The sequence below is a fragment of the Centruroides vittatus genome, unplaced genomic scaffold (assembly GCF_030686945.1).
Source record: "Centruroides vittatus isolate TY-2023 unplaced genomic scaffold, ASM3068694v2 contig_658, whole genome shotgun sequence".
NCBI classification, from domain to species: Eukaryota; Metazoa; Arthropoda; class Arachnida; order Scorpiones; family Buthidae; genus Centruroides; species Centruroides vittatus.
Genome location: NW_027122410.1, coordinates 1,651,611 through 1,671,501, shown reverse-complemented (window position 1 = coordinate 1,671,501; position 19,891 = coordinate 1,651,611). Strand labels below are relative to the sequence as shown.

General features: G+C 29.1%; 1 protein-coding gene across 1 annotated transcript in view; it reads left to right on the top strand.

The window, feature by feature from the left end:
• The window catches only part of LOC136980020 (uncharacterized protein DDB_G0287625-like), a 43,824-nt gene extending 25,800 nt beyond the window's left edge, over positions 1-18,024 (top strand). Inside the window, exons 5-7 of the mRNA XM_067276069.1 lie at positions 5,316-5,351; positions 11,876-12,044; positions 17,084-18,024. Coding sequence (XP_067132170.1) covers positions 5,316-5,351; positions 11,876-12,044; positions 17,084-18,005 — 1,127 coding nt within the window. The 3' untranslated portion in view covers positions 18,006-18,024. The remainder of the gene's footprint in view (positions 1-5,315; positions 5,352-11,875; positions 12,045-17,083) is intronic.
• The last annotated feature ends 1,867 nt before the right edge of the window (positions 18,025-19,891 follow it).

Sequence of the window (19,891 nt, the reverse complement as noted above, 5' to 3'; positions counted from 1 at the left end):
TGGTAATAAAAAATCATAACATGCCGAAAATGCTGCTTTCAGTTTTCCATATTTGATGGGACACACCAAAAAAGAAAACAATAGAATCAAACAGAATTTTTTACAAATAAGTCTTGAAATGTCAGTTGTCAAAATATATAATGGCAATGTGGTTTAAAATGAAATTGGCAGGTAAAAATACAACTAATTCCTCTGGTGGTAAAGAAACGAAATTACTTTCCGAACAACCCAATATTTACAATCAAGAATTCCTGTTTATTATATTATGTAACTTTAATTTCACATAAAGTTCTACTTTAAACATGAAATAAGTAAGTTAAATAGAAATTTTTTTGAAAGATTTAAATTTAACATTATTAAATGAATAAATAAAACATTTGCAATAATTTTAATCCAATTAATTAAAAAGATTTTGAGAATTTAAAAAATGAAAGATTTCCATGGCAACATGGCAATGCTCATGGCCAATCTGATTTTCCCATTTCAAGTGCTCTGTTAAGACTGAAGTGAAAAAATATGCCTCCAGAATTCTTCCACCGTATTCCCTATGTTTACATATATAAATCTATATTTGAGCATCAGTGACAGCCAGGAGAACCTTGTTGAAGTTTCCTTTGTAATTGTATATAAAGAATCTATTTGGAAGACTATTTGCATGTGCTTTCTGTTGACAGCACCAACACAATTTTACTTTTGTTTTTATTTTAACAAAAGACAATGGCCATATACAAAGTGTTTAGCCGGTGGAAGAGAGGAGGTAATAGAAAGAAGAGAAAGGAAGGATTACTCCGAATGGTATACATAAGATTACTACTCCCTCTGTGATTAAAGTTGGCTTATAGTTTTAGACTGCAAAGCCGTGGGTCTAAAAGAAAACCAAAATTGTAGCTTACATCAATAAGTAGTGCAGCTACATAAAAGTTAGACAGAGTAAAGGTTAATGCTTAAAACTAAAGTAAAGGCTTCAAACTAATACTAAAATAATGCAGAAACTAAGCTACCAAGCCCTTTAAAAAGCAGAATAACGTAACTGAAACAACTAGGAGAAACAGTGAATATACTGTTAACTTAAATTTAATTTAGCTATAAGTTAATTTTAAGTTAGTTATTTTAAATCTAACTTATTACTAAATTAAAACTAGTTATACTAACTTAAAATTAACTTATTACTAAACAAGAATACTGACAAGGACAACAACCAGATAGCCTAGAGCAGCATTTCTCAAAGTGGGCGATAACGCCCCCTTGTGGGCAGTGAGTAAATCTAGGGGGCGCTGGAGGCAGGGTATTGAACGGTGATCAAAGGTAAAAGTTCCCTTTCTTCTGTCAAACGGATAAGAGGAAACATTGCATTTAATGGTTTCCAGATGTCGAGAACGATGTACGGTAAGGGCACAAAGTGTGAGATTCATAGAAAAGTTTTCCTAAGAATATTTCCAATCCTTTCTCACATGGGGGGCGTTGGGTATAACTTTATGGAACAAAGGGGGTGGTGGATCGAAAAAGTTTGACAATCACTGGCCTAGAGCATGCAATGACAAAAGAGTATGAGCAAGATGCCAATTTTTTTTTTAAATTTTATTATTATTTTTTATTTTTATTATTATATATAAAGACAACATGAAGAGTAATGGATGAAACACAACACGAAAGAACTAGCAATACAATTAACCTTAACTGGAACTGTACATTGCTATTTGGAAACTTCAGATATTTTTTGCCAAGACATGCCAAATAGTTTTAAATGTCTCCTTGATGGTTCAAACTGTTGTTCACCCTATACAAAATGCATAGGCTTCAGAAATCTGATATTTTCCACCAGCTAAATATCTGAAATTATAAAACATTACATTGAATAAATATGATTTTACTAATTATCTGCTATTTGTATCCATTGTCTTCTATTAAATTTTTTAATATTTGTAGCACTGTGACAAGTAAACTAAAAAAAAAAAGTTAATATTGTTACTACTACATTAATATTGGGAAATGTAGTTCAATGATTGATATTTATAATTAGAAAATAAAAAAATCATACAATTGCAATTCTCTTATAATAATTACATCTCAACATCTTATGTTTTAATGTGTTCATTATAATGTTTAAAGTATCGCTATATGTAATTTAATGTTTTTGAATGATTGCGAATCTTGCATTTTGATGCCAAATAATCATGTACTAAAATATTATTTTATTAAAAATAGATACATAAGATGATTGCTTTTGTCACCAATGTATGCAATAAAATGTAATGTACCATTGCATGAAATAATTAAAATAACTATGCTGTGATGTTTTAATATTTCCGAACAGCACATCACTTTTGGCTGTCAATTATTCCCACACATTGAATTTGACTGACTATTAATTAAAAATAGTTTAAAAATTCTTAAAATCACTGGTTCTATACTACAGAGCAATTCTTTAAATAACTTTTTGGTTATTCTGAAAAATTGTAAAAATAATAAATGTGTTTTATATTTATTTCTCACATTGTTTATTTCTAAAAATAGTTAAATCTAATATAAAAATATATGTACTTTGAAAAATTGTCATTGTCATTCGGTCTCATTTCTCACCAAATTATTGTGATAACCTTTCAATTGCCAGTTTTTCAATAAATCTCTTTCTCAGTGCTATCATCTTTTTGATTTATTTTCTTTTACAACAAATACTTGAGTGTAATTATTAATATATTTTAATAATTACACTCCCAAAATAACAAAATATTGTAATACTAATATTTTATGTTATTTTGGAGGGTGGCAGGTTTTATTTTGCCTATAAAGGCATCACCTGTAGTATTTGTAAATAAATAAATAAAGACTATCAAGAGCCATTGTTTTCATTTCCTGATGTTGTTTCCTCTTGTGTAAATTGCATTTGCTTTCTACATTTTGTTGCAAACTAATTTTGCTAAGCAAATAAAAATTGCTTTTTGTATTTCTCATTTTCTTTTACCGTTCATTATCAGTGTGAATCAACCTTAAGAGTCAGATGATGAGTACAGTAGACCCCCCCCATAACATGGTAGATATGTTCCGTGTTGTATGAGTCTCATAAATACATGAGCCAATCACAGCCCGGCACGTGTGCAGTTTAGGGGCTACGGCTGTTTGAAAGATTTTCTTCCATAAAATTAACCGATTCTAGACTAATTTGACTCAACATTTCCAAAACACGTATAATTTTTTGGGAATAATCCATATAAACTATGCTATAAACAAAAAATTGCAGGATTACTTACCGAGTGTGCACCGTTCGACGAGCCGTTGCTTAAGCTTGTTGTCGTCGCAGAGCGGCTCGTCGAACGAAGGGCACGTGTTTCCTGATAAGTTATTTTTCTGCGAAAAATTTGCTGAACTTTGGAGACATCATTAATATAAATATAATTTTTATGGCTGTTAAATAATCGTTTTTAGTAGGTCCGCTGCTCGTTTAAACTAGACGATTTGTGCAATGTCCGCTATTGGTCCGGATTCAACCAATCCTGTCGCGAAGACGTTTTACCGTGTTATACGAACACGATCACAATTTTTTTGCCGTGTTATACGAATTTGTGTTATACGAACCTGTGTTATAGGGGGGTCTACTGTATTTACATAAAGTAAAATGAAAGGAAGTTGGTTAAGTTTTGACTGATCAATATTTAACTAAAGTTTTTAAATATAATTTGAATATATTAATTTCAATACTTTTCATGTGGAATAATGTTTTTCAAATGTTTTTATTAAATAAAAAGCAGTAATTTTCTTCTATTAATTAATTTAAGTTAATGAAATTGTTTTTCAGGATAATCATCAGTTTTTATTTTTTGGGATCATAAATTATGTAATTTAAACCTTTCGAAGCTTGTTCATATATGAAAATTAATTTCTGACATCTGGTGTTTGTGGCCTTGTTGACTTTAAACTTCTAACTGTTAAATAACTGACAATTGAAAGTCAAATCTAATAATTATACAATGATATTTAAATTGCATTTCTCAATATAATAATTACTGGAAAATTTTGAAATATTATATATAATATTAGAATATTGAATTAATGTAATTTCATACAGGGTCTTCCAAAAATAATGATACTATCTTAAATTATTGTAAATATGTTATTTGTTATTTATTATCTTGTAATGTATGGTACAGTACATTACAATATTCTCAGATAACTTAATTACAATAATTAATTTAATGTACATTAAAACATTGGAAAACTGTCCAAGTTTTACATTTGCCCATTACAATTGCACAATGTATACATTTTATGTCATGCGATACACATCCCATCAATACTCAAATTCTGTTAATGCTTACTACAGCATATCTGTTGTCAATCCTCCCACAGTAGTTACAATTCTACAGTTCCTGCAAATTACTCATGTTGCACAATGATGAGTGATTCTAACTGTGCAACCTACAGAACAAAAAATGCCTTTTCTGTTGCAGAATCACCATTTTTGTTTACGGCACTTCCTAGAGGTAGCAGACGACAAGACAATAGACGAAACTCGGACATTTACTCTATCAATTGATGTATGTCAATATTTCTCAGATAATAATTAACGTAATTTAAGTAATTTAAAATTGTAACATTCATTTTGGAAGATCCTGTGTATTAATATCTAATAAGGAATTTCAATAAAATTCTGTCCACTGGGTAGACATTATCATACTCACAAATACAAAGTACAGTAATTAATTTAGTTTTCTCTCTAAATTCTGTTTTCATTATTTGTTAGTATTAATGAAAGTAGACAGTTAATAATTAAATCATAATGAATATATGAAAATTAATACTTGTTATTCAAAGATAATAGTTTTACATAAATAATAATAATATATACGGTGACCCCATATTACGACGATACAACCTCTTCCTGTTAAAATTATATAAATTTTCTATTATGACTGCATGAAGTGCCATGTTTAAGTACTATAGTTCTTTAGTAGCTTCACTATCTCTGCATAATATTATATAGTTAAAACTGTATTTCCAGCAATGTAATCTCGATTTATGACATTGAACTTCTGGGAAATGGGACAGCTTGCTTTACAACAGTTCATTTAACGACAGTTCTGCCAGAAACCAATTAGCTTCTAAATATAGGGGGGTACTATACTGTCAAAAGCAAATATCAAGGTAATTAACTGATCCTTTTGAAAATTGAAGAATCAGTCTTGCTGCTCAACATGTAGATATTATCATCATTTGATTCAATATTATTATTCAGTTAAAATACAAATCTTTGTGTCTAATCTTTAATAAATATGTATTATGTTAGATTAAAATTGATATATTATTTAAATATTTTGTAGGTAGAAGAGATATAGAAAACATGAATTATCGTCCAGGTATGTAAAAACTAAATATATACTTCAGTTATATATATATATATATGTATTATAATTTGATGATAATTGAAGTAAGCAAATAATACTTTAAAGACCTATTAATATACACAAAATCTCTCAAAATTAATATACCCAAATATATCTCGAAAACATTTAAACTCTTGAAACCAAGAGTTGAAATGTTTTCCAGATGATTTTTCTCATCAGTGACCACAAGAAACATCTAATTAGAATAATTTATTTTCAAACATTATCAAATCTTTAAAAATTAAATTTTTTCTTAAATAAATCTAAATAACTTATTTATTCACTCTTATGAGATTAGTTTCTTATCTATTTTGTAAGCTCGCCGAATTTTAGGGGCAATATGTTAATTGCGCATCAGGAAAAGCCTAGGGACTTGATCATATGTGGGTGGTGGCGGCAGAGGCAAAGATGACAAGTGTCTTACAATAACCATTTATTTTAACATTAAAGTGAACTTACAAAAGAATAATACATGGTGCAATCTAGAATCATCTACTGGGCAAGGAGCTCCGGATGATGGAGCTCCGGATGACGAAGCCCCGGGGCAGTGAAGAAGAAGAGTCTGTAGAATTGGTGGTAGACATCGGCGTAGGGAGTGGGTGACTGGTTGAAGTTCCGACGAACACTTGCAGGTGGAAAGCTCCGTCTTCTCTCCTCTTCGACCTTGGTTCGGGGGTTTTTAAGCGATTTTCCTTTGAATCTTCTCCTCTTGATTGATCTTGGGTCCCTCTCACCTTTTCCCGATTGGTCATTCTTTTGTTTCTAAGCAAGACGAAAACCAAGTCCAGCTGGGAGATGGCACCCGAACGTTGACAACTACGCTCATAATTTATACTGTTTGCCCCCTTCCCTTGGACATCTGGCTAGACTGATCAGCCAATGTTCTGTGTCCGCCTATTCCCCTCCAAGATGGTCCCGGGCTCACGTGATCTAACAGGTGTCCTTGATCATAAGTCTCTCCTCTCCCCTTTTTTTTGATTGTGTACAGTACATTCCGACTCTTATATACGAGCACCCTGACAAACATCTCTCTCACTCGGTGGACTTTCCTCTCTGTCGTCCATCACCGTGTCATGTTTGTTTTAGCACAAGTGTTTCACTTTGGTCGAGTTTACTGCCCGACACATGTTCTCGATCTGATTGAACTTCCAAAATTCCCCGACGTAGCAATTTTGTAGACAGTCAAAATTCTGATGCGATTTTAGGATCTTCACAATTTTATGTCTACTAAACTTAGTATGTTTTTAGGATTTTCTCTCTATTACAGCCTACCATACTTCTGATAATTTGTCAGCATCATTCCTGTTTGCTACTATGTAATTTATGCTTTCTGCATAATTATATGTTTGTTCCATTGTCTTTATACTTGCTACAACACTCCTGCTTACCCAACAGTCTAGTGAGCTCATTCCAATCTACAATTGAATCAGCATTAAACACCTTCCTTACTATGCTAGTTCTTAAACATACTCTCATCATCATTCCAATGTTCCTCTATCCTAGTTTCTAAAGTACTAATTTACTCACCCTATATAATGCCGTTAATCTTCACATTACTCTGTTTTCATTGCATATACTCCTGATTGTCTTAGATCTGGAATATCATTATCATCATTTCTTATTTTGTCAAGTATACTGTTCCTTTTTTTATACACCATCCTTGCTCACAGCTGCCACCACATTTTGTGGTGGTGTTAGTGAAATGTGAACAATATGGCTACAGATTGAGGATAACGTTTGTGGTAACTTTTAAACTTTATATTAAACAATGATTTGATGTTGCTCTGTGTCCCAATGCAAATATAAACAGGGAGATTATTATAACAAACAGAAAATTCTTTTTTACAAGTTTCTGGTAGAAAGGAAATTAAGAAAAGTTGATTTTGAAGATTGGAAAGACGGTATAACAAGATGATGATTGTCTACTCAACAGTTGAATAAAAGGTTTCTCAGTTTAAGCTGTGACTTATTTATCCTACTGTATGTTTGAAAAAGATATTACAGTGCTTTAGTTTTATTTCAATTTTCGTTGTTATTATTTTTTTTAATTTTAGTAATTCCTAAACCTATTTCCAACTTTTTACAAAGGAATGTTACTTTTATTTGAGCAAGTGTTTTACCCTTTTTTACAATCACAGGTAAGTAATATTGAAAGCGAAGCACATGAATGGGGTTGATTAACTTTTCAGTAAATTCCATATCCTTATTTGCTTTGAAGACAGCAATTTCTTTATCAAAACTTGAAAAGACAAATGTGACATTTTTGCAGACATTAAATGACATTTGAATTTGAGCATAATACTTGTGTTTCTTTGTAATCGGTACGTTCTATCTCTAATTAACAGTAATTAACAAATTTTCTTCCTGGGACCAGTTTTACATGAATTCTTTATAATTCATCATGCTAATTAAGTTATATAACAGTTAAATAGATACCTTTTATTTTTAGAAATTTGAGGAGCTGGTTTAGTTAAGATTAAGTAAATACCTACTTAATCTTTACTAAACCGGGCAAGTAAGTAGGCACCTAAATAGCAAACCAAGTCTTTAGATTAATAAGAAACCTAAAATGAAAATTGATAAACCATTTATGACAGTTTTCATTGACAGAATAGGTAAACAGTAAAAATTGTTACATCCATTTGTAACCAATTATCTAGACAATCAAATGTAGGTTATCTAGGAGATAAATGTGTAATTCAATTCTCTATTGTAATTTTAGTAAATGAAAGACTAACAAACTTACAGATTACTACATTAGTCCGAAAGATTCACTTGCATCAAGAGCCATTGATAACTTATTAAGACATGTAAAAATTATTATAAATGTCATTTATCAAATAGTAATATGCAAAATCCATGGCAAAAAATTTAAAATAATTAAATATATATATATAGCCAAAATAGTGACAACAGGTGACTTTACTTTGTAGAGAATATGGTGTGCATTACAGCAAATATTGTAATTTTGTAGGCTTATGTGCTACAATAACTACAAAAAAGCTTTACTCATTATAATATTTATTCTTATCTTTAGTACAGTCTTCAAAATTATTATCCGTAGTTTCATAAACAAGCAAATTTTAACTTCAACAAAACAGTTAATTTATTTGAATAGCGTCAGCAGTTATACAATCCCTCTTTTCAATGTTCCTACTCTACTCACTTGGTGGTGTTAATTCTTCCCATGGGCAGCGTCGTAACTAGTCTTTTATGTGCCCGGTGTGAGCTTCTGTAACTACCCCCCAAAACTATGATATAAAACTTGGTCCAGGTGATTTCTACGCCCTGTGCCTGGGCACCGCTGGCACCGCCCTAGTTACGGCACTGCCCATGGGTGATGATTATGTCTGTCTGTCTTCCTTTTTTACATCTTTTCATAATCATATGTATATTATCATGTTATCTACCTTTAATTGTATTTACTTGTCTCTACCATGGAATTAGGACATAGTTTGGATCAACTAAACCAGTGAGAAATACTTAAGTGTTTCTGACTGGTTTAGTTTGATGCTCAGTTTAATTGATATTCAGTCATCATTCATACTGAAGTTTTAAAATCATTAAAAAAAAACTTTAATACCAGTAACAGCATAAACAGTCTAATGACAAATGGTCTTATGATCCAGGATCATTAAAATGTCAGATTGGATTATCTGTTTCTGAGAACAACTATTGCTTATTTTCTATGTATGCCAATTGTAAAAAATTACTTAAACTGTCCATGAAAAGATAAAATAACTAGATAGAAAAAATCTCCAAAAAAATTAATCAACAGCAAACAGGTTGCAACTAAACAAGAATTCATTTTCTTTAGTAATAAATGACTCCTTATTGATTAATAAGATGATAAATGCTTAAGAATCTCGGATATATTTGCAATTATATATATTTTTAAGGCATTTTATCTCATCTTCAGATCAACCTTAGTCACTTTAACCTTAGCCTTTAACAATTAACAATAATAACAATTTACTATTTATTATGAGCAATAATTTTACTGATTAACTTCTTTATACTTTATTTTTCTATTAACAAATTTCTATCAGAGAAAAAAACTGGCCCTAAATTTTCTTAATCAGTTGATATGTTCTGAATGATGATGCGCACTCCAAAATATGTTCTAGTATGTAATATTTTAACTTAATTTTGGCAGGAGTGTAAAGTCCCCTAATGAAACAAAATGACTAAAATAATAAGAAAATTACTGTTGGGTTCCACTACTAATAAATTCACTTCTTAAATGCTGTATCTTAAACTTGCCAGTAGGAAAAAATTAAAATGTACAATTCTTTAGGCGTTGCATATGACGACAGGTTTGCTCGCAAAATTTCCTTGCATTCTTTATCACATCAGTTTTTACCAATGGACCACCCCACAAGAGAATGCTTTCATGTTTTACTGTAGGAATTTGATACCTGGAATGATATCTGGTTCCAATAGGAATCCAAACATACTTCTTTTCATTGCTCTCAAAGCAATTGAATTTGGACTTGTCTGAAAAGTGACCCTCTTCCAACTTTGGTGTTCCGTAGCAAACTCCAGTTTTTGTGCCTTTCTATTCTTATTTATCAGAAGTTTCTTGACTCCGACCTCATCAAATAGTCAAATATTACGTAGTAGCTTTGTAACTGTACTACAACTAACAGAGGCAATTTTTTTTTTGCATAGTTCTCAAGCAATATTAACAGCTTTTTTCTTTAATGTAACCATATATTTTGATTTGATAATTCTGTCCATTTTAACAGTTTTTTTTGTCTACCACATTCTGGTTTATCTTTTAAACCCCCAATCAACATGATATCTAGATAAAATATTGTCCACTATTGATTTCCCAATGGACAGAAGTGATGCTATTTGCCAAAAAGTCATCCATCTAAAGAGAGCTTGTCTTCAGTTACACATGGTTGTGTATAGAGGCATTTTACAGTTTGAGTGATTCTCCTTTGCTATGCACAACAATGCAAAACACTGAGTGGATTTGACTAATAAGTAAGATATGTATTTGCGTAATGAGAGAGGCCGGAAACTTTTGTATATGTGTAATCACCCATATATTAATAATAAGAAAGAAATACTAATTTAAAAATTTGTTATTGCATTTTTATGATTTTCATTCACTGGGCTTTTGCTCATTTCAGATGGATGATTTAAACTTAATTTGTTGGGTATACAGTGAAATTTCCATCTAGCTGGAAACTTTTGCATACCGCTGTATATGCTTGTTAATTATTTATGTAATATTATATAAAATTTGCAGAAATTTTTTTCTATTTCTGGTTTTTTTAATATATTTGTGTATATAAATAAAATGACATATGCCAAATTTTTACAATGTGAATTTTAAATATTTTAGATTTATAATCTTTCCCTGAATAAGAATAGAGCCAGTGCTTAGTAGCATACAGGTATACCTCACCTTATGTCGGTAATTTGTTCCAGGAGAGGCAACTTAAGTCGAATTTACTTGTCACTAGGCTAAACTACAAATAACCATTCCCAGTTCTGTATTTTATTTATAAATGCATTTTTAATAACATATGGTTAATAAGAATCTATTTTAAGCTTACGAACAAATAAATTTTAGTTTTTAATATAGTAGAGGAAAAAAAAGCAATCTAAATTTACTAATACATGTACATACATACTTGTAAATGTACAGGTTTACAATTTGGCAATGTTTACAGTACATCACGGACTCTTTATTTGTGAATGTGGTTTGCTCTAACACATTATAAAAAAAAAAAATGATTTTGTAAGGTTAAATAACAAATACAGTTATTAAAATTATTTTGCTATAGTAGAAAACACTAATTTGTTAAATTTACCAATATTTACATTCAGTTTGTTTGTTTACGTCGCGTACGTAGATGGCTGTGGATCGTCCGCATCGACGGCTGATTCTGATTTTAAGTATTTTAATATGATTTTATATACTTTTATTCTTATTTATTGTACAGTAACATGATTTTATGTGTTTTTAATGCTTTTCTAGTGATATTGCGACTTCAGTATTTGTGACGGACAGATGTAAAGTCGAATAAAATGACTTAAACTTGATTTTTATTTTTCCATATATTTTTTTTCTTTTGACAAACGACGTATAATTGAGAATGACTTAACTTGAAACAACGTAACCCGAGATATACCTGTACATACAAGGAAAGTAACTTTGCATTCACTACAAAGTAGAACATAATATATTTAGAACGTATATTATAAATTATAAGATATTTTTAAACTGTTATAATTTATTTGAAATTTCTGATATTTTTGCAAGAAATTTAAGATTAAAAAAAGAAAAAAACATCACAAAATGTCATACAACATAAAGTTTGAATTTTCAAAGTTTCTATTTTGTTCTATTTTATTGTATAACTAGGACAGCAAAGTGATAACATCTGGCACATCAACACCATTCTTATTTTGGGAAATACTATAGATATTTAGTTTGTAATTTTAACTGGATAGAAATTGAACTATATTTTTTTTTATAGGATTCAAGAGAGAGAAATCCCCCAGAGATACTAACAGTGATGATAGATTAATAAATCGCCAGTCTGTTCTTGAATTAGTTCCTGCAACCGAAGAAGAAGAAGAAGAAATGCTTAGACAGGCAGTTCAGCTTAGTAAACAACAGATGTTTATTGAAAGACTTCAGAAAAAGTAATAACAAATATATATTTTATTTTTAGTTATAACTATGAACCTACGTACATTAGTAGAAAATTAAAACTTTTAAGATGCATCCTAAAGTAATAAATAACTGTCCAAAATAGATGATTATATTTAGGTTCTTTTAAACTTACTTGAATTGTCACTATATTTTTTAAACATTCATATTATATGTAAAATCAGTAAACTGAAAAGAATAGAATAGACAAAACAGCAGCATCCAGAATATATCTTACCATATGCTCTCAATAATATCAAACATGTGAAACTGAAATATTCTGTTTCTTCTTGAAAATTTTTGACATATTTTCAGTTGAATTCAGTATTTAAATTAGGAAATACAGTAAAATCTCTGTTATAGGCAGTGGTGATATTCGAAACATTTAACAAAGGGTTCGCTAACAGAAAATTTTTTGTTATGACTCGCACACGTCTAACGACTAACTGGCTTCCCCCCGGAACCAGCTCGTGCTTCGAGCAGTTTTCTCGGAAACTACGAACGGTGTAAGGCTCTAATTTAGTAGTGTTACAGAGTATAATACGTATATTTTAATATATTTTTTAAAAGAAACAAAACCACTGAGAAATGTTACGTGTGTTTAACAAGGTTTGGAAAACTTCGAAAATTTTAACAACGGGTTCAGCCAAACCTGTGCGAACCCGCTGAATATCACCACTGGTTATAGGTTTTGCTCTTATACGTTTTTCATGTTTATATGTTTTATTTTACAAGTCCAGGTTAAGTCTTCTATAATCTGATGTTATTTTCTCTCATTTATTTGTTTTCTGCTCGTTCATTTTTATGTTTAGTTTGTCTTGACATCATATAAAAATTCACTTATATGTTTTCTTGATTTTTGCTTTTTACCAGGTTGAAATAAAATATCTATCAATAAAAATGGGAAATTTAGTTCTGGTTATGCTTACATTTCTTATCTATAATTTATAGAGGTTATGCTGTCGTTCATAAAGTGGAATTCCTCCTCAGTTGTAAAAAGTGTGACTTGTCATGAGGGAAAGGGTGTCGTTTTTGGTGTAAGAGGGATGTGAACAATTAGAATTAGACAATATTTAAGTACAGGAAATGCAATTACAGTTAAACAGTATTTAAGTGTAGAAAGTCTAAGAGTTATATGAATATGAAATTAGCTAATCCAATGGCCCAATGATAGCAAACTTTTAAATTTAAATTGTTAATGAATTTCATTTGCTTGTTGAGTTGAAAATATTCCATAAGTGGCCTAATGCTTACTGATTAAGCAGTCAAAATAGCTAAAGTTGACAGTAGACAGGTCTCTGCTCATGTGGGATAGCTTCACAAGTCCAAAGCAGCGATGTCAATGCTGAAATGGTTAAGGATTGAATAAGCAATCCTTTCCTGTGACTTTTATAACAATATAAAGCATGAGATATTTTTAATTGCAACCGGGTTGATGTTTTTTACAGGTTAGTACAGTAGATTTAATATTTTTATTGTACCAAAAGTCATTAAATCATAGATGTAACTTTTACTTTTGAGAAGAGGGGATGATGGTAGGTTCCAATTTTAAAAATGCAGTTGATAACTTAACTACTATCAAACTATACTGTATATTAAGCAATAATATGGATCAAGGAAAATTGAAATGTATAAGTGATTTGGAGATATCAATGTACAAAATACACATAAAAAAATTACGTCAAACTAAAGTTACTGATTTTTTAAAGTAATTTATTGCAATTTTTGTATTCTATTGTATTTTTACCTTACTTTTTTGTTGTTGTTGTTGTTGTTGTAACAATTTTTTTTCTCGTTATTTTGTTTGTTTTGGAAGTTGCAACTTGTTGGTTTTGTGTGTAATTATCAGCCATTTTGGCTTTACATTATATTTATATATTATACATAAATAAAGTTTTTATTTGTCATTTTACTCCAGTGGTTTTTATTACATACATATTTATAGCTTAATAAATACTTGGGATAAACAAAAATAAACAATTTTCTTTACTGTATTTATTTTTCCAATATTACATTTTTTGTTCTAAAATTATAATTATACTTAATATTGTGTTCAAAGATATTTAAAATCAATATTTAGTTAATTTGTATATGCATACAAATGATTCAGCTCTCCTTAAATGTTGATTCATTCTCTGGTCTAATTTGTGTGTAAAGGATGGTAGTTTCCTTACTTGTGCATTTTTTTCGGGTAGTCACTTTGAAAACATAAAACCAAAGTTTTACTTCTTATAAAATTTGGTGCCATAATAACGACGACTCAATAAACAAAAATTGTTCAGTAAAAACACCAAAATTATTTATTTTGAAACATTTTCCACCTCACTTCAGATACTTTTCAGCATAGATGTAAATCAAATGCAGAACAACAAAATAGAATATTTACAAAAGGATACATTTTTGTTTTTTAATTGTTGTTCTATGTTCAGTTTTACATTATATGCTGAAGATGGTTTGAAGTGAGGCCAAAAACATTCCAATTTTGATGTTTTTAATCAGACAGTTTTTGTTTTTTAACCATAATTATTTAAATGTAGAATTTTTATATAATTATCTAGACAGAATTTCTAATTGCAATGTTTTATTCTCTGTTGGATATTGCAAAAAATATATTACTCTGAAAATTAAACAAAAACATATATATGTATATATATATATATATACATACATACATATACACATTTCCACAAATATAATTAAATTAAAGATAAAGCTGCTTATTTTGGCAGTCGTGTTCTTTTTGTATAGCATTCCTGAAGATGATCATTGCTTGCTCAAAAATGCTTGAACACTGAAGTTTGTTAAAGGGTTTTAAAATCAAAAATTTGTTTAAAAAGTAAAAAGGAAAGTTTAGTAAAATAAAAAAAAAACAATAACGAATAAATAATTAAATCTATCTAAAAAATTTCAAACAAGATATTCTTACATTGCATCTTTGGTGCCTTTTAATCTTTTTCCCTATCTTATCCCAAAATTTACAGATTGACTTCTTTAACACATTGTTGCTGTCTCTTTCTAACCTGTGATATCTTCATTTACCAATTTTTTTTCTATGAAGTCATTTCTATTTGTCTTTTCTTTCATTTATTACCTATTTTTTATGAATTTTCTTATTCATTCTATTCACTTTCTGTACATCATATCTACTCAGTCTTGTTTCTTTTATTTTCTCTGTAACACTGATTATTTATTTTCCCTGATTTTCTTATTTCTCAATTTTTTTTTGGTTAATAATAATAATAATTCTGTTATACAGTGTGGGCCAACGAAAACGAAACAACAGAGTTAACATATAACACATTATCAGCCTTAATTTTATGATCAATTTTTTTCCTTGCATGATTTTCGAGACATCCACCTCGAGAATAAAATCGACCCGTTCGAGCGATTTGCTTAAATACAAATCCGACTATCCAAAAACTCTGCCGTTTCGTTTTTGTTGGCCCACCCTGTATATTGCATCATCCTCATTTCTGTTTTTTTCTCATTTCTTCTTTGTTCTTTCTTAGAGACCTTCATATAATAGTAAAGATGATTTCTCTATATTTTATGTTCTAACACATCTACCATACTAGTTTCTATTTCTATATCCTTTCTTCTAGTAAAAATATTTATGTATTATTGCTAAGTCTTCATTCTTCTGCAAGTTTAATTTTAAAATATATTTTTCCTGTCTTTCATTGATAATTTTGTGTATCGCATGAAATGTCTGAAACTAACTAGAAGAAATTTAATATTTACTAAATAGTTGTTATATCACATGAAAATATTTAATCCACATTTTTATATGACACGCCATTAATAATTATAATTATTATGGGTAATAAATGCTGATAAGTATTAAGTAGATAAGATAAATACTTTGTTTAATTATGTTAACTATTTTATGGTATGACAATGTGTTTAAATAATATAGAAATGTCTGCTTGTTATTCATTTTAAATTAGCAGATAAAAATAAAGTATATTAATATGAAAAACTTTAATAAGGTTTTAAAACAATTGTAATTAATTTTATAAATTTAATAAACTATAAAAACGAGCTCATATTCATGAAAAAGTAATTTCATAAGTGACGCTTGCAACAGATCTTTTCTTGTAGACTAATGTGAATTATAACTTTGCCAATTACGGAACTGTTTTGTCGTGGTTATAAACTCGTTTTTATAGTTTATTTAATATTTAGAATTTAAAACAAACAGCCATTTTTTATAAGTCTTTTTACAAATATTTATAAATTTTTACTAACTTGTAATAAATTTCATTAAGAGTAACTTAAAAATAATTTTGTTTCAGGAATATTTATACATATTTTTAGAAACAACGTATGTATTATTCATGTAACCTATACAGAAATGTGAGTCAAAACAAACTGAGATTGATTTTTCCCCCCTGACAAGATAATAGTCAGGAATCGTCAACATAATTCTCAATTAACAAGAATAATTCACAAGAAACGAAATGTGGATTGTACGTCGGATGCGTACGTATTTCATAGCCGAAATCTCAGCCACTGTGATAGCAATGTGCGGATGAACTGCACGCCGTTTGTAACGATCCGTTTCCAATTTATCATAGGCGGACAGTGGATAACATTTGTTTTGTGCATTCCAGCAGCATAAAACTGTCATATTTCTATATAATTTTTTGGACAGATGCATTGATAATCATTCTTTACAGACAATACAGATTGAATCTGTTAGCGCTATAGTTTCTACAAGAAAAATTAGTTTATAAGTATTTTATCTTTAATAACTTTGTATGTTTACTGTTTTAATGCACATTGTACTTATAATGATGATTTTTTATTTACATGCACTGATAAAGGATAAAGATCTCTAAAAATATTCAATATAATTTTATAATTAAATATTTTGATTCACGGAATAAGGCTATTTTAATTTTAATAATTTATTTACTAAAAAATTACTAAAAGGTTATTTGATCAGTTTTTTTTCAATAGATAATTTATTATAGTTTCTGCATTTAACTATGAAACTAATTATATGTAACTTTTCTTTTTTTATATTTAGACAACTTGAAAAAGTTTTACAAAATGATATAGGAATTTCTGAATCACTACCAAATGCTGCAGAAGATAAGAGAGAAAAACAAGAAATTCATCCTTCCAGTTCCAATAACAGAGATTTTAATTTATCTGAAAATAATAATAAATTTCAAAAACAGTTTAAAAAAGAAGATTCTCACAATGAATATAAAAGTAAGTATTTAGAAAATGGAAACTGTTCTAGAAGCCCTAGATCACCTAATTCTTATCCTTCAAACAGTAAATACAGAAATAATTATACTAATAACGCAATTCAAAACCATCAAAGAAATACTCGAAAACATATGGACGACACTAGAATTACCAACAGATTATTTATAAGTTCAATAAGATCCATAAAACAATCGAACGAATCAAAATCTTTCAATTCGTCACTCAAAACATCTTCCGCAGAAAGGACAAAATCGACACACAAAGACGACTGGAATAGTATCGCATCAAAAGATTTGAAAACTATGCTTCATATTGGTAGCAATAATGATGATAAAATGAATTTTAAGAAAGAAGCAAAATATTTAAATGAAATAGAATATAGTACTACCTCAAATTCCAACAATGAATCCTCAGGAAAAGAATATCAAAACACTAAAAGTGAAAAAGAAATTAAATATGATCATTGGAATAAGTATAGAGAACAAAGAAATTCAACATATCACTTTAATAAATATAATGCTAATTTTTCTTGCATAAGAGGCGGCATGCAGAGGATGAGAAATAATCATTGGCATTACGGAGCCAGAGGTGGCAGAGGTTATCACTCGACATACTCAAACGCTAACGAGTTGGAATGGAAACCATACAGTAAACAAGTCGAAGAGGGTAGGTTCGATAACGTTCCTCCGAGATTTAAAAGAATGATGAATAACAGAAACGTTACGGAAAAATAAACAGTTATATATTACTTTATTGTGCTTATTATCATTTATTTACGTATTTGTTATATCGGTCTAAATTTCAATGTACCGAAAGAAGAATTTTTACTTTAGTTAACGAGATAGTTATCAAAAGAAAAGTGATTATTATATAATCTAGTTTGCCAGCATAATAATACATTTTGTTGTTATTCTATATTAATATAAATAATTTTATCATTAGTGACTTACTGAAATCTGCAATTAAAAGTTAAGAGTTTATACTGTTTAATAAAATGTTTATTATTAATATAAATACTTCTTGCAGCAGTCTTTTCAGTTAGATTTTCCAGTTCTTCAGAATTTATATATATTTTATTATTGTTAGTAAAATAGCATTTTTTATAAAAATTCTGTCAAAGCAAGAACATTAAGGTTTTCTGTCAGAAAATATTGTAATATCTATAATTATTATTATTGAGTCTTACAAAAATAATTTTGTATTTTATATATATATACATAAAAGTTTATAATTTCAAGTGCAAATATAGCCAATAAAAATTTTTATATTTATAATTTGTGTCTATATTTAATAAAATTCAATTTATTTAAAAATTAAAAAAATAAATCTAATACTTATAAGAACAGGATTAAAGAAATGGTTGTTTTGTTAACTTATGGCTGATAATGAGTAAGCATTATTGTTTATCATTATCAGTCTTAACCATTGCTCTAAATATTAAACACTAATCGTTTTAATGGTTATTCGCATACAATACAGTAGCTTGAATTGCTGTTGTGATCAGTAGTGATGATCGGTTTCTTATACGACAAGAATAAACTCATCAGTACATATAAATAAAAGTTATTTAATAAAGTTCTTAAGTTTAAACTATTCTATGGAACAATGGTTCAAGCATACAATTCACATTTAGTCTCTTTATCTTCACAAATAAGAGTCACAAAAAACAAAATAATAATAATAATAAGCTAAGTACTTCTTCACTCAGAACATATTATTAAAGATACTAGAAAAAACAGAAGTATTGAATGAATTATAATTAATAAATTTTGAAGTTATATATTTTTTAACATATCTTGAATCAATAAAACCAGAATTTCTACTACATATAGTCTTATTTACTAATTTTGCTTAACGTTATCAGTTAGTTACTGTTGCGAGTATAGGCAAGTCCCATTTCTTCTATAAATGGGAAAAAAATAATCAGGCTAGTTTGGATTTATTTTAAAATTTTGCAGAGTTAGCAATTCAATCAAGAAGTTATTAAATATCCTTATTTTGATAAATATAACACTAAAAGTAAGTTTTGGTATTCAAAACAATTACCAAAGTTTATCTGAATGTTTTTTATAGTAAAACTTTAATTGAAAGTGTAGAATTACATTTGAGAGGACTTATAATATCGTTATGTACAGGTATCCCTTGTACAACACAGTTCAAAAATTGGTAAAAATCCCCCGTACAACACGGTTTCTGGTTTTGATCTAACACAGTTTGAGAATTTGGGAAATCCTTCGTATAAAATTTCACAACTTTTAAGTGCTGAGTCCTTTATTTGATACTCAGTGAGTGTGCATATTATCTCAAATTTGCCCATGGATTCTAGAATATTGAAATTTTCGATTTGTTTTGTGCCTTTTGTCAGGTTAAACGAAAACTGACAGTGAATTTTTTTTCTTCCTTGTCCTAGCTTTCCTATCAACTGGATGTCACGATATCTTCTAACTCGATTACCGGTTTTTACGAACACACTTGAACACACTCGTACACCCTCGTCGAACTGGATGTTGTCGTCGTCATTGCTTTCAAATTTTAGCTTTAACACTGTCATCATGTTTACTTTTTATAGATTAATCTTTGTATTTAGTAAAGTTTATTTAAACAGATTTAGGTAAGTGTT